The following is a 15290-nucleotide window of genomic DNA, read 5'->3' on the forward strand; positions in this document are numbered from 1 at the left end:
AAGAATAGGGAGTTAGCCAGGTTTGGTTCACCCAAGCTTACTGGAAGCTGCGAAGCTTCAGAAAAGCGAGTTGAAAATAAGATGCAATGATGCTGGGAAACCCTCAGTCCTGGGCAAACAAGGGTGGTCGGTCACCCTAAAGGTAAAGGGGAGAAAAGTAAACTACTGTGACTCTGTGGAAAATAAGCACGTGTATATGCATATCAAACAGGAGAAACATACTGAAAAGACATACCGAAGTCGCTTTAGAGTAACTCTGTTCTTTCATTTCCATGGTGCACTTTGTTACTGGTACTTATTTGCCAGGTTTTCTGCTCTAAGTATTACTGTTGCAAACAGTAGTAGGGAAAGGTGATGAGAAAGAAATAAATTCATCAGAATTAGATCTTTCAGATCTCTCTCATAAGCCGGGGGTGGGGGGGACAGTTTGCTCCTAGACACCACCCCGGGACTCAGAAGCAGGCAGAAGAAGCTCATTGGCGAGAGCCTGCCGGGGCCGGGGAAGATGGGCGTGCTCTGCAGAAGCAGACAGATCAGTACCTGACGCCAGCACCGGGGGCTGCAATAATACTGCTAACCAGCTCACTTCCTAATGGCCCTATCGGTGACAATCTATTGTATTGTCTTAGGAAAACCTGCCGCCTGTTCCTAGGCAACCTGATCAACGCAGATTTCAGGTTTATACAGTTTTCATTTAGGGAACATAAAGGTTAACTGACTGTAATGGGAGTATTTTAAACAAACCCACCTACTCTTCCTCTCACTGAACAGGGCTGGCAGCTCCGTTTAATTCTGTTCTGCCTTCGCTCGTGCTGTTTTAGGCAGCACCCACTGTGTGGGCCCTGTCAGCTGCCCGCTGTGTCAAATGTGAGTGCTCCCCGAGGCCAGGGGCTGTGGCACGTGCACTCTTGGGGTGGGGGGGAGGATCCCCATGTTCTGGGTACTTGAGTGACAGGGAAAGGTGGCCACCGCACCAGGGAGCCTTGGCCTGGGCTGCACTGAAGGCTTCCTGAAAGATCTCTCAGGACCAAGAGGCCTACCCAGCCAGCCCCCAGCTCCTCTGAAAACACACAAAACGGGGGAAGAGAAGAGCCATTCTCTGCTCCTATCCTGAGTCCTTGCAGGGGGTCAGGGGCCTGCTGAGCATGAAAACCACTTTCCCCCTCCCCACCCCCACCAGACTGGCAGAAGCCCTGCCTCCTCCATCAGACTGTGAGCTCTCAGGGCAGGGATCAAGTCTACGTCCCGGGTTCCTTGCGACAACCCGTACGGAGCATGGACTGATGCCCGTGCTCACTAGGGTCAAGCAGACCCAGGCTTCCTGACCCAGCAACGCTGAGGGACTCCATGTGCCTGGCAAGCGCTAGGCCATGGGGGATGCAGACAGTAAGAAGGCCAGCCTCCACCTCGAGAGCTTTCATTCTGTTGAAAAGAACAGGTTCTGACCATCTGGTTCCCCTACCATGAAGGCAAGTACTCATGTCAATCTGGCCCCTGTCATTTCTGGGCCTGCCAGCCTTTGGAGCCTCTTGAGTTAGACCCCATTTGGGTCATCCCCGCATCCCCACTATCGTCCCACCAGGCCCCCAGGCAAGCTAGAGAACGGAGCATGAACACCCCTAGTTAGAGTCAGAACCCAAAGGAGGAGAACCAGCCCAAGCCTGCCCAGCTCCAGTCACACATTCAGTGCACGTGGCCACACACGACGTCCCACATATCTCCCACTGTGTACCAGGCTACTTCCAAAGGTCGTGGCCTCAAGCAACAATGGCTCATTCCTTCTCGTGCTTCTGGGAGATGCCTGGGCCCAGCAGGGCTCCTGCTTGCGGTTGCTCCTATAGTTGTGGTTCGATGGTGCCCGGGGCTGGAGCTGGAGCCAGACAAAGGCTGGACTCAGCTGGAGTTTCGAGTGCCTTCTTCTCACACAGAGTGGGCAGCCAAGGCTGGTCAGCTGGGACCGTCCACCGGGAAGCACCTGCTCTTGGCTTCTCCAGGGCACTCCTTCCTCTCACACCATGCTGGCTGAATCCCGACAGGGACTGTCCCAGCCTGAGAATTCCACAAGACCAAGGCACAGGCTGCAAGGCTTATCCTCCAGGCTTGAGAGTCAGGCTGCCATTTCCATCACGTTCTGCTGGTTACACTGGGTCAGCCTAGATTTGGTGCTGGAGGCAAAGATCGCTGGGACCGGCTTCGGAGAGCAGCGACCACATGAGATGGGTGAAGAGCGGCGAGCCGACAGGACAGTGGGAGGCCCTCCTCCTCCCCGCGGCGTCTGGCTGGCCGGGTTCTCAGGCTAGTAGGCACCGAGGCCTGCTTCCACCATGGGGCACCAGGCGGGCAGGGAGCTCCCTTTGGGGGCAGCCCTGGAGAGGCTTGCCTGGCTTCCCATGGTCGACAGAAGCAGTGGGCCTCTGTGTGGCCAGTCCTCCTGTTCCAGCTGTTTCATCTCTGCACCCACAGAACCCCGTTTACGGTAAAGGCTCCCCACCACCTACACCCGAAGTGCTTTCTCTAGGGCAGCCCAGGGTGGTAGCAGATTCTGAAGAAGGGATAGCTTCAAGTCTTGGTCCTTGAATCTTCTCAACAGCTCAGAACTACCCTCCCACCCCCAACAGCCGCTCCTCACCACGGCTATGGCTTCTAGTGATAACTGGAAAAGGCAATGTGGTTGGTGGGCCAAGAGATTTTGTAGGAACTTCCATTAGGATTTGTGCTTGTAAGAGGTCTCAGATCGACTGACTAGGCACTGACCAACCACTCACGTTAGGAAGATGAGCTCTCCGTTCCAAGTTTCACGGCTGGCAAAGCCACGAAGCAACCCCACACCAGGGGCCGAATTCCAAGGATGTATCCCGCCTCCAAAGGTATGTGGGATTTTTAATCTCCAAACATGCTGCTTTGCTTGGCAGCCTGGCCCTGCAGAAGAGGGGACGGCTCCCCTGCTGTCTGCCCAGACAGAGCATAGGAAGAATGATCAACCGAACCCTCTTTCCCAACAGGACAGTCCAGGCGGCAGTGTGTTCCTCCAGACGATGACTCCGAGGCCTGCCGTGGGCTGGCGCGTGTGGTCTCCGACCCTCTGCAGGCGGCTCGTCGGCCCATCAGGGTCGAAAGCAATTCAGCAACAAGCTCCGTTTCTAACTCTTCATGTAGAAACGATTTTGAGTTTGTGCGAGAGTTGCAAGGATAGGAAAAAGCACAGTTCTGTAGGTCTGCATCTGTATCTGTGGACACGTTTTCCTGAACCTTCTGATAGCAAGGTGCATACACGTATCCTAAACACATTTTTCTTACACGCAGATGGGATGCTTTTATCCAACATACCTTCCAGAGCCTTCAGTGGACCCCGTGATGTCCTTGAGAGATAGAAATCCATCTTCCAGGACAGGAAGCTGAGGCCCAGAGATGTCAGACACCACACTGGCTGCTGGAGGCCCAGGCCATGTGTGCTAAGGCTGTGTTTGAAGCCGGGTCTGCCTGATACCCCCATGACCAAGCCAGGGGAGCCTGTCCCATGCCCCATCCTCTCCTTGGGTGGGGGCGGGGGAGGGCTCAGCATTGGCCTTTGGAGAAGGCTCAGGGCCTTCTGTGGGGACAGCTTCCCTGCAGCTGCTCTGAGTGGCCACCCTCACCCAACTGGCATGCGGGCCTTGCCGAGGCAAGCTCCCTGCCAGGCACCTTTTGGAAGAGACTGGAAGTTTGAGGACCAGGCCAAAGTCTGGGAAGTGAAAAAGGTTTTTGTTTTTCCCTGGTTTCTACATAACAGCCCCAGTCAGCACATGGCCCTGGGGCCAGGAGGGAAACTAGCCTGGCCTTGGTCTGGGGAAACCCAAGCCCAGTGCCCGTGGCCTTGATTTACCACCCAGGACAAAGCAACTCTGTGTGGCCTGGAGGCCAGTGTTTGCAGCTTCACTTCTCACCTCAAACTGGTAATGTTAGACACGATTTACTCCTCCAGGGGGAGATGGACTCTTCTCAAAGAATAAAATTCACTGCTGTTCAGAGAGACCAGCCGGACTGACGAGCTGGCGGACGGGAGGGGAACAAAGGGCAGGTCTTTTGGGCAGGTGGGTGCTTGGCGGGGGCGTGTGTGTGGGGTGACTGGGAGTGTCCACGTGGGCACCGTCCTTTTGTACAGCTTCCTGAAAGACAGAGGCCTGACCTAGTCTTGCCGCAAGATCAGCTTCTCCTCTGACTCAAGCTGCAGCTCCCCCAACCCCCCAGTCAAGTTCCAGCAGATTCCAGGCCAACACTCCTCCTCTGAAGCCCCAAGCTGTCCATCTCCTCTGGCTGATAGGCCCCAAGCACTTCCCAGGGAGCCGCCACTACTGTGTAAAGGCCTGGGGTCCTGCCTGGAGCCCTGCGGCTACCCAGCTCTCTCGGTCAAACAGGAAGACTTAGCAGCAGCCCAGAAACCACACCCAGCTGCTTCCCCATGGCTATGCCGGTCTCCCTCCTGCCTGCTGTTCTCTTTTGCCCCCTTGTCGTAAGCCTTTCTGGAGACACTATGGGGACAGGACCTTTTGTGAGGCCTGCTCAGATTCAGAGGGGACCTGCTCTCAAGGAACCCACAGAGCATGGAAGACAAACACAAAGTAGGCAACTTGGGGGCAGAACAGAGTCTCCACTGTCCTGCCCTGTGCACCATACCAGGAGTTAGCCTCAAGGGCATGACGGCAGTGGAACATGCTAGAGAGCGCGCAGGCCGCTACAAAATGAAGACGAGAGGCCCTTTATTCAGCCATTACTAGGAGTTCCCAGATGGCAGCAGCAGAGCACGAACCCAGAGAGCACTCTTCTGAACACAGGCGTCCCATCCAGGAAGCTGGCTTGCTCCAGCCAGCCACTGAATGAGCCGTAGGAGGAGGATGACGGAACAGCAAGGTGCGGGTGACAAGCACAGAAAGAGCCCAGTGAGGAGAGGCGGGGAGGGAAGGCAGGACCACGGTCCTCCTCAGCAAGGAGCTCACGCTGGAGACAGACCAGCCGGGGCATCTCCCTCTAGGTAACCTGCAGAGAGTCAGGGCGCCTCATCTGGGTTCTGACGTCCAGTCCAGGGTTCCCACTGCGTCCAGTTGCTGTGCTTGTCCATGGCCCGAGGCAGGATGGGGTCGTCACCAGCAGGTGTGTGCGGCTGGGGGAGGGCCAAGCCAGAGACGCTGTCGTGGGAGGGGCAGCAGTCACACCCAGAAGTCCCACTCGTGCTGGGACGACCTGGTCTGTGACTCCAGCAGCAGAGGGGGCCTCAGCACCCTGCCGTACCTCCCCCAGCCAGCACCAGCCTCCAGCCTCTGCAGACTCAGGGAGGCCTCTCAGCTGGACACTGTGGGCCCTAGAAGGTGAGCAGAAGGGAGTTCTGTGCTCCGTCCCTTTGCCTCTCCCTTCCCCGACATCTCCATCAGGCACCGTCCCTGTAGACGGGACCAGCCTGTGGCCGAGCACCAGAGGACCCACGCATACGGGGTAACTTGTCTTGCCCTACTGCAAAAACGGTCTTCACAGACACGCAGCCTCCCGCGGAGTCTCTGGAAGCTACTGGGTAAAGCAAATGGAAACGCCAGCTTAAGACAGGCAAGGGCCGCCAGCAGAAACATCCACCTTCCAAGGACGCTCGCTTGCTACCAACGGCCCAGACCCCTTTGTGAGAAGCACTGAAAGTCCCATAGGACAGGGGATCTGGGCTCCATCTCCCTGCTCAGCGGGATAACTGTAGGGAGGAAGGAACAAACTGTGGAGCCGCCTCCTACGCCAGGCATGGCCACGGCGTCCCCACGGGTACGTGTGGGTGTACACGTACATGATCTCACACACAGTTGTGTACATAGTGACGCACACACATCACATGTAGGACGCACGGTGCCTGGCCCACGGAGGTCCTTGGAGAATGCCCACCGCTCTCCATATTCTCATCAATCAACTCATTTCCTCGGAGTTGGCCTAATTAGCCCTGGAGTTACAGCAGAAGAGGAAACGGATTTGCCCAAGGTCACGCAGCCAGGGAATGACAAGCTGCGATTCAGTCCTAGGTCTCCTGCTTCAAACGCCCTGTCCCCACCTCTGGGCCACTGGCCATGCAGGTGTGGCCCTCACAGCCCTTCCCCACTACCCTCTATCCAGTTCACGTGCTACCCCTTCCACAAGGCCATCCTTAGTCCTAGTTCCAGAACTAATTTCATCTGCTAATTCCCCTATTAAAATGAGCAATGAAAAAGTGAAAGAGGTTATAAACGAACACTATTAGCATCCCCTTGTTAGCAGGCAGGGGCTGGGCATGGACACAGAGATGAATTCAACAGGATAAGGCTCTCCCTTGGAGGGGCTCAGCATCTGGGCAAGGAGTGCAGAGGGGCTGGTCCCCAACACCCTCCGAGGCACGCACCCTCATGACTACGGCCTCCCACTCCGCCTGGATCTCAGGGCAGGGGCATGTCCTCTCTGCCGCTCCTCGCCCTACTTCTCTGCTCTGCTTGTCCCCCCTGAGCGGGAACCTGACACATGGCTTCTCTGTGCCTCAGTGTTCTCATTTGTAAAACAGAGCAACAGCTGTGCCGACCCTCCCCAGGGCTGCAGTGGGCTAAGAAATTGAACCAGCTAATCCTGTGAGTGCTTGTGCTGGATAAAGTTGGTTGGGTCACGCTTTAATCTTCGCCGGGGAGTCTAGGGGAGCATCCCTGAAGGTGACAAAGCTGGTTCACATCTGTGCTTCTGACCCAAAGCCCGGGGAGCAGAGAGGAAGAAGGGGGCTGCCACCGCCCCCAGCCCGGTAGACTCTTGGCATGCTTCCTACCGCCACCACCGCCGCCACACACACACCACCCCCGGCCGGGGAGGTTCCCCCGTCTTCCTGCTTTCATCAGCAAGGTGTGTAAAAGGAGCTTCGCGGGCTGCACTATTTGGGGAAAAAGCTGATGGTGGCAGCAGCAGCTGCTCTTTTTAATTCTGGGAACCTGCAAGGGCATTTCAAAGTGAAAAGAAACCTCTGCCTTCAGCAGGTGCCTAAATACAGCCGCAGGGCTGGGTGCTTACCCCAGCCCAGGGTGGGCTTTGCCAGAGACCCTGCACCAAGCCCAACATAATTTCTCTATCTAAAAGAAAGGGAGAGAGAGAGAAAGAAGAAGAAAAAAAAAAAAAAAAAAAGGTGCAGCCGAGCATTAGCCTGCACCTGCCCGGGAAGTTGGGCAGAGTGTCTGGGTGAACTCAAAGGACGAACAGGCCCCAGAGAAGGGGTGTGGGTTCTTCCAGGGGTCTCCATGCCCCCTGCAGACCCACCACCCTATGGGCAGGGCGTAGGGAACCCCACGCGTGGGAAAGTCCGGGGCGGGGGGGTGGCGGGCACCGAGACAAGGAAGAGCGGCCACGCCCTCCCCAGGCCCCCTGCAGTGACCTTCCCAGAGGATGGATGAAGGGCGAAGGAGCCAGAAGCCAAGTAACCTCCCTGCCAGACAAATTACTTCTGCCTAAAGAGCACCACTCACCACCCAACAGCCCAGCCTCCCCATGCCTCCACTCTCTGCACACGCACCCCTCCACCCGCAGGAACAGAGCCCGTCCGCAAACACGTGTGTGCCTGATGCAGGGGTGGGGGGGCGCAGGACCTCCCTCTTGCTCATAAACACGAGGTTCATTTATTAAGTGCCTCTCTGGCATTTCCTTTTTTGCCTTCATCCTGCTTGTTTAATATTGCATTTGACATTCTCATGTTATAAATGGTAACAGAAGCAGAATGGATGGCTAAAATTAGCTTACGAGAAAGGAGGGTGCTGCAAATAGGGTAGTGAACACAGAAGCCTAGTTAAATCCACCCACGTCACCCGGCCCCCGCCCCCCACTCGCAGGATGGTTCCCAATCAGCTCTTAGCCGTCAGGGTTCAGGCTGCAGAGGAGTGGCCTGAGGCAGGGGAGCGTGCCTACTCCCGGGGCACCCCTGCCAGGGGCAGCGCCCCAGGCCAACCCTAGCTTGGGCCTCCGTGGACCCCATGGGCTGAAACCCACAGCCTGAGAGACCAACCCAGGACTCTCCTGCTCTCTCATCCTCCTGCCCCCGCCAACCCCAGAAGCCCCTATTCTGGGCGCCAGTCCCCCAGATGTGCCCTGGGCTGAAGGTAGCAAGCCTGAGTGCTTGGCAGGGGTTTTTGGAACCTCCCCGCTGCAGGATTCAGCCGAAGGGCTGAGCTGGCCAGGACACGAGCCCACCCGCTCTCCTTGGGCCCGCCTCCCGGCCAGGGCATGACAGATACCCACCTCACACCTTCCTACCTGCCTGGGTCTGAACCCCTGCATTTCGCTGACTTGTCCAGGACCCCCTTCCCTTAGGATTATTACATATTTGTGCAGTAAAAGGATCCAAAGAATAATGAAAGTGATGATGACTACAACAGTAACGGTAAAAAGGCCCATTGCTTTGATAGACCATGCTAACGTAGTCCCAGCTCCAGGCAGTCTCTGAGAGACGTGCCATCCTTACCTGTCTGAGGGGGAGCCACGCACAGGTGACAGGTAACCTGTACAAGGTCACAAAGTCTAGCAATGAGTAGCCAGCCATCCTGGGGTGCATTTGGGAGTGAGGGATTTCTGACACGCTCTTCTGGGAAGGCCTCTCGGGTGGACAGCACTCTGTTCTGCCCCTTCCTTTGCTCCCTACCCGCTCAGTGCTTCGGGTCCATTAAGAATGAAGGCACTGCTTTCTGCATGCTACTACCCCAAACCCCAGCATCTGTTTGGGGCACTGCTGACCCTCTCTGCCTCAGGCTAGTAACCAGCTAAGTCCATAGTGGCCACAGGTGAGCTCTTGCCTAAAAGCCTTTCCTTAGGCCCCTTGAAATAAGCAGACCGCACCTGCTCTGGGCGACGGCAGTACAGGCCAGGACCTGAAGCTGTGGCCCCCAAGGCAAATCCTGCTGATGCTTTGTTTTTATAAATAGAGTTTTCCGTGAACACAGCCATGTCCGCCCACAGACCTATCATGGTGGCTACGTTCTGCTCTATGATGGCAGAGTTGAGTCGTTGTGACAGAGACCTGGGGCCCTGAAAGCCTAAAATATTTACCATCTGGTCCTTTACGAAGCTTCTGAGCACTTGGTTTAGGCCAAATGGAAGAAACTTGCGGGAACCAATGGGGTTTTCAGGAGGGTGATTCCTTCAAGGCTACCGGATTACAGACTCTGCACCAGAGCAGCCCAAGAGCTCCCAGGGCCAGGAACTGAACCAGGGCCTTCAATAAGCTGCAAAGGACAGTGGTCACCATCCTTCCCATCTTAGAGGAGGAAACAGGCGCAGGTGGGTGGGATATTCACCTGGGCGCAGGACAACCAGTGACGGTTATGGGATTCAGGCTCAGGTCCACGTGTTCTAAAGCCCTGAGAGCTTCTAAGTGACCAAGAGGTCTTGTTTTGGGGACAAGGGCATGAACATGTCACTTGGAGGACCCAGCTCCTCACCCCAGTGGATGTGCCTCAAACACGTGAGGCGGAGAGCATGCCAGCACCGGGGGTGTGTTGGGGGGGATGGTCCCTGGCATGGATGGCTTCCTACGGTGGGGATGCAAGGTGGGGGAGGGCTGGTGTCATGCACACAAAGGGAGTGTGGGGTGGTGCTAAGAGCAGGAGACCAGCCTAGGGATCCCATGCCAGGCTGGCTCATCCAGCTCCAGGCTCCTGGGGCCTCAGCCCTCACTCCAGGTCTTTTCCTTGCGACACCTAATGATTTATGACCGACCCACAGCTCCCACACCATCTTGTTAGCAGCGATCCTTGCCTGGGGCTTCTCAGACTTCAAATGCGCACACACATCACTAGGGACTTGTCAAAATGCAGATTCGGATTCCTTAGCTCTGGGGCTGGGGCCCGAGAGTCTGCATTCCTAACGAGCCTGCAAAATGCCCAGCGAATTTCAAAAATCAGATCACTTCAATGGAACAAGGAAGAGGACGATTTAAAGGAATCCTATAGAAATCCTTGTACAAAGCAAATAAAAACTCTATCTTCATCGGTCAAACCAACCCAGGATTTTCAATTAATGAGGTTGTGCCTAAGTTGGCTGCAGGGTTTAGTAGGAAGAACACTGGGTGAGAGCCAGAACACCACAGGTTCAAATCCCAGCTTTGCCACTTAGAACCGTGGACTGTGGAAGTCCGTTCATGGCTCTGAGCTTGGGAGCCTGTTCTGTAAAACGGGACGAGGACCGTGTGCACGTAAAGCCCCATCACGGTGCCCGGGAAAGGCCCACATCCTGTTGTTGAATCAGGGGTCAGAAGGGGTGCCCTTGTTCAGGCAGCCCTTAGATCATACCCCACATTCTCCACCAGCAAGGCTCTCCCTGCTCCATCTGCGGTGGGCATGGAGCTGGGCCTCGGAGGGAGCCAGGGAAGCAGGTCAGTGTCACTGCCCGCCTCCCTCCCTGGGGGCTGCAAGCTTGTGGAAGGCTGTGCTGGCCTGAGGCTCCTCCCTGCCATGGGGTGTATGTGTGGGGGGGGCTGCTTTGATCAGGGGCTCGCAGCAGGTGGCTCATGGAGCGGTTGGGACAGGAGCCCTCTCGGAGCATCATCGGGTGGCCCTCCAGGGGCATTTGTGTGTGTTTCCTGACAGAGAGCACAGCTGCGTCTCACTCTGCCCTGCACAACAATGGGGAAGGGGCCGAGTCCAAGTCTCCTGGCTTGGGCCCCCGAGCTCAGGGGGTGGACAGCTGCCCCCCATACATGTGGCTCACATGCCTCTGGGGCAGTGCGGGGAGACGCCTGAAACCTGTCATGGCCCATGGGGACACCTTAAGCCCAAGCCTGGCCCTTCACACCAGCCAGGAATCTGGCCCCCAGTGAGCCCACCTCCTCTGCCCTTAGAATAATGTGGGAGAACCAGAGGCCATGACACGGCTGACTGGGAGGGCGCAGTAAGCGGCCCTGGACGCCCACCACCCAACGAGATGACCATTCGGCCATTCGAGTCCCTTTCCTCCAGGAGGCGGTGCTGGCTTAGGGGGGACCAACACGAGCTCTGGACAAGAGCTCTCTGGGCTTCAACTTGGGGGCTGCCTCTGAGTGTCTGGCCCCGGGGCAGACTGCTTAACTTCTCTCTTTGCCTCACTTGCTTATCAGTAAAATGCGGGATAATGATTAGTACCTCCTACATCAGTGTGTCTGTGACAGAAGAAAGAGAAGCATAAAGCGAGCTCTCAGCAGAGTCTACAGTTGGCATTAAAAAATATGAGTTATTGATGGGATCTCTTGGAGGGGAGTGCAATGGGGGTCTCTTGTGGTCCACACAACCCCCCTTCCCCGCTGCCACCATGACCATGGACATGACCTCAAGGGAGGGTCTGCATGGGAATGGGGGCTGGGCTGCTGTGATCCCAGCTTCCCGAGGGCAGTGACCCTGACGCAGAAAGCCTTGTGTCTGCTGTGGGCTCTCTCCGACGTGGGGGAAGAGGCCTTTTTTTTTTTTTTTTTTTTAAATGCCCAAGAGATTCACCAACCAAATCAGATGGGAAATGGCTTTGGGAATTATGATGCGCCCTCGCCGTCATCACGTGGTCCTTCATGTAATCCTTTATTCATTCCACAATTATTTATCCAGGGCCCACAGAGCACCAGCCAGAGGAGTACTGGATTAAGATGGAGAAGATTTGGATTCAAGTCTTATCTTCGTGACTCATCAGCGGCGAGACCTTTCTTATCTGTGAATTGGAGAAAACGGTCGCTCCAGGCACATTCCGGGGGCGGAGCGCGGTAATCTGTCCCTGCAGAATTTGTGAGATTGCGAGCGCTTCCAGGAGACCAGTCCTCACAGCTTTGCCAGCAGTCCAGTTTACAAAACACTCCTACGGACCTTCTAACAACGGTCCGGGTTTCTGCTTGGCAGTCTCTGCGTTCTCAGAGTTTTTCCAATCCTTCATTTGAATTCTGTCCATAGCGCAGTTTAAATCCATTTCCTTTTCTGTGGGCCTCAGAAGTAGAAACCGGTATCCCAGGATCCTCAGCCAATTCAGGCTTCTTCAGAGGAGGACGGCGTGCTGGAGGGGTCCTTTCTGTGATGACATGGCCGATGGCAAGAGCTCGAAGTTATCAAGCTCATAGTTACTGAGGTGCTCAGCTTTTGCTGCTGGTACCTCCCCGAGGCCCAGCGACCCCACCAGGTGGTCCCCACGGGCCCCGTGATCCTGGAGCTCGGCGACACCTGGTGCCCTTCCAATGGCTTCTTCCAGGACCCTTTAGAGCTGGTGACTGGTGGGTCTGGGCTGGGCACGTGCAGGGACTCCTCCAAAGCCCGTGTGTGATCCTCAACGCCCCTCACCCACCCCTTCCTCTAGTCTACTTCCATTTTTGCTGTGCCCTTAAAGAACAAGTGCCAGCCCCGGATTCAAAAGAAACCAGAAACCCTGCCACTATGAACAGAGCCGCATGCACCCCAGTCAGCCTCCAGCTGGGTGGAAAAGAAGGTGACAACTGGGAAATGACTGGGGACCACAGCCACAAACCTCTCTCTGGCTTCCAGCCAGCCCGTCCATGGGTTATTATCCTTCTGGGGCTGAAATTCTACCTTCTGATGATCCCCTATGTCATCTGGGGATTCACCCTCAAAACAACTGTCTTTGTCGATCTGGCAGCCAGGAAGCTCAAGACATAGGTCCCTTTACTGCCTGGGGAAGCTGGGAGGGGGTCAGATCCCCTGGGCCTCAGTTTCCCCACTGGACCACCAAGGAAAATAAAGCTCTTTTTCACTTGTGCTTGAGGCTTGTCTCCAAGCCAGTCTGTAGTGAAGGGCCTCATGTATGCATTCGAGGCAGCACACAGCACAGTCTCTGGCCAGTCTACCTAGGGCCTTCCTGATGAACCGTTAAGTCCTGGCAGGACAGGAATGGTGTCTGCCAGTGCCCTCAGATGCCTCTTTCACTCTCCGCTGCCCAGGCAGCCCTCCGTGGAGCCCATCAGCAGCATGCCTGGCTAGGAGAAACAAGGCCTCCGGGCACTGTCCTTTACATTTCCTTTTAAGCCCCCTGTCTCTCTAGTTTGTAAAAATAGCAAGTAGCATCTACCAAAAGAGAAACGTACTAACTGGAAGGCACTGAGTTGGGGGCAGGCAACGGTGTGGGGAGAGGGGGCGGTGGGCAGTGCAGAGAATGCGGAGGAAGGGGTCCCGTGCTATTCCTACATGCTTATCTCCCCGGTACCATTTTAAAGATTTTATTTATTTATTTGACAGACAGAGATCACAAGTAGGCAGAGAGGCAGGCAGAGAGAGAGGAGAAAGCAGGCTCCCTGCTGAGCAGAGAACCCGATGAGAGGCTCCATCCCAGGACCCTGGGATCATGACCTGAGCTGAAGGCCAAGACTTTAACCCACTGAGCCACCCAGGCGCCCCTCCCTGGTACCATTTTAATGCCTGAGCTGACACGTCCAACTTACAGTATGCAAAGAAACAGCATTTTCACTTCAGATGCATATGATGGCTAGGAACAATATGAACAATATTATTTTAGTGCCCTGGGGAAAAATTAGCAAGTCAAATATTGAATCAGGCCTGTAGCACGACATGCAAGCCAGACTGCTTTGATCTTATCCCCACTAAAAGCTCTATTATTGAATTTAAAGTCAGTGAACATATATCGGACCAATATACAATGCACATCTGAACGCACATTTCGGAAGCCAGGAATGCTCTGACTAAAGGGAGAAAATATCAAAGTTACAGCTACAATTGAAACACAAATTTGCTCTGCCTCTTCTCATGGGGCTGGAGGCTCTGCTGGCTAACCAAAATATTTTGGCCCCAAAGGGCCTGATGACTCCAGGAACACCTGCTGAGCTCCCACGTCTCTGGCGCCAACAAGGAAGGGGTTTCTTCCCCACAGATTGAATTTGAAGGAGTTAGAGACCTCCCGCAAACCAATGTGCACGCTGGCGCCCTCTGGTGGCCACTTCTCTGGGAGGCCTACCTGTTTAGGGGGCCTTCCCAGGAAAAGTAGCTTTTAAGAGCCAGAGGGATGGAAGAGGGTGCTCCTGAGGGTAAAACCAGCGAGTTGATGGGAAGGGGAGGATGTTAACTACCCAGCAGGGCCCAAACGCACAACGAACTTGGGTGGTAAACTTCCTTCCCAAGAGATAGCCCTCAAAAATCCAAACCAAACAGCAAACTCATATCCTAAGCCGCACGTCAGCAAATTATAACACAAAGGCCAACTATGGTTCCCCCGCTGGCTTCTATGTAGAGCCCAAGGGCCAAGAAGGGTTTCTATACTTTCAAATGGTAAAAATATAAACAGATACATAAATATTTTGCGGCATGAGAATGACACAAGATCAGCGTCTGTGTCCATCTGCACAGCTTTATGGACCCACTGCAGTATCCATGCGGGACTGTCCGCACACGTTTCTGCTGCGGCTTTGGGATGCTGTGACCATCAGCTGCATGGCCGGAAAAGCTGGGGATATTTACCACTTGGCCCTGCTGCGAGAGTCTGTCAACTCTTGCCGTTCACAGGACTGAACCCTTAGAGTCTCGTCCCCATGCCCACCCTGCCCAGCTTCTCGTGTGAGGATGTGGGCTTTGGAAGTCTGCAAGACAAAGCCGGGCACACCGAGGGGAGGGAAGGCATCGCAGTGCGAGCCCTACAAACTTACCATTTTATTATTGATTTCATGGAAATGAATCTCACAGACTTTCTCCACAACATCTTCATTCTCAAACGTGACAAAGCCAAACCCTACAGGAGAAAGGAAAACAAAACAAAAACAAAAACAAAACAGAGGGGGTGGTGAGTTCGGTTCCAGCCAGCCACATGTTTGTCTTTGATGTCCTGCAGCAGGGACAAGGCTCCTGATCTGAGGTGGGGGGCCGGATCCCTGGGAAGGGCCTCCAGATTGGGGAAATGATTTCTAATTTGTACTGAGCACCCTTCTGACAGCGAGGAAAAGTTAATGATTTCACCCACACGCAGCGGGCACTGTGTGGCTTACATCTGCCCTGAAGCAAACAAGAAATTTACTTGTCTGTTATTTACAAGGGTCAGAGCCCTGCGGCTCTCCACGCTGAGACTGGCGGGCAGACGACCCCGTGCTCCAGCGGGGATCACCATGGGGCCACACGTGCCCTTTCCGGGCTGGAATGGCCAGCCCTGGGGTCGGCCTCCAGACGGAGGTGGTTATTTGTCCTTTTCTTCCTGAATTACTTCCTCTAATACCTCATCAGGACATCCTGAGGCCTGGAAGAAACTATTAAAAGTTTCAGGCCTCTGTTCTACACAGGCTTCCTTTTTTCTACCGCTGCTTCCAAAGCGCAGCGGATCTGGGGCAGTTT

The 15290-nt window shown here is 55.1% G+C and overlaps 1 protein-coding gene across 11 annotated transcripts in view; it reads right to left on the minus strand.

The window, feature by feature from the left end:
* The window catches only part of MSI2 (musashi RNA binding protein 2), a 385267-nt gene that overhangs the window by 57138 nt on the left and 312839 nt on the right, over positions 1 to 15290 (minus strand). For all 11 annotated transcript variants that reach the window (XM_032871987.1, XM_032871986.1, XM_032871990.1 and 8 more), the window contains one exon: positions 14615 to 14697. In XM_032871987.1, the coding sequence (XP_032727878.1) occupies positions 14615 to 14697 (83 nt within the window). The remainder of the gene's footprint in view (positions 1 to 14614; positions 14698 to 15290) is intronic.

This window comes from Lontra canadensis, unplaced genomic scaffold, assembly GCF_010015895.1.
Source record: "Lontra canadensis isolate GAN:19392208 unplaced genomic scaffold, GSC_riverotter_1.0 scaffold43, whole genome shotgun sequence".
Classification (NCBI taxonomy): domain Eukaryota; kingdom Metazoa; phylum Chordata; class Mammalia; order Carnivora; family Mustelidae; genus Lontra; species Lontra canadensis.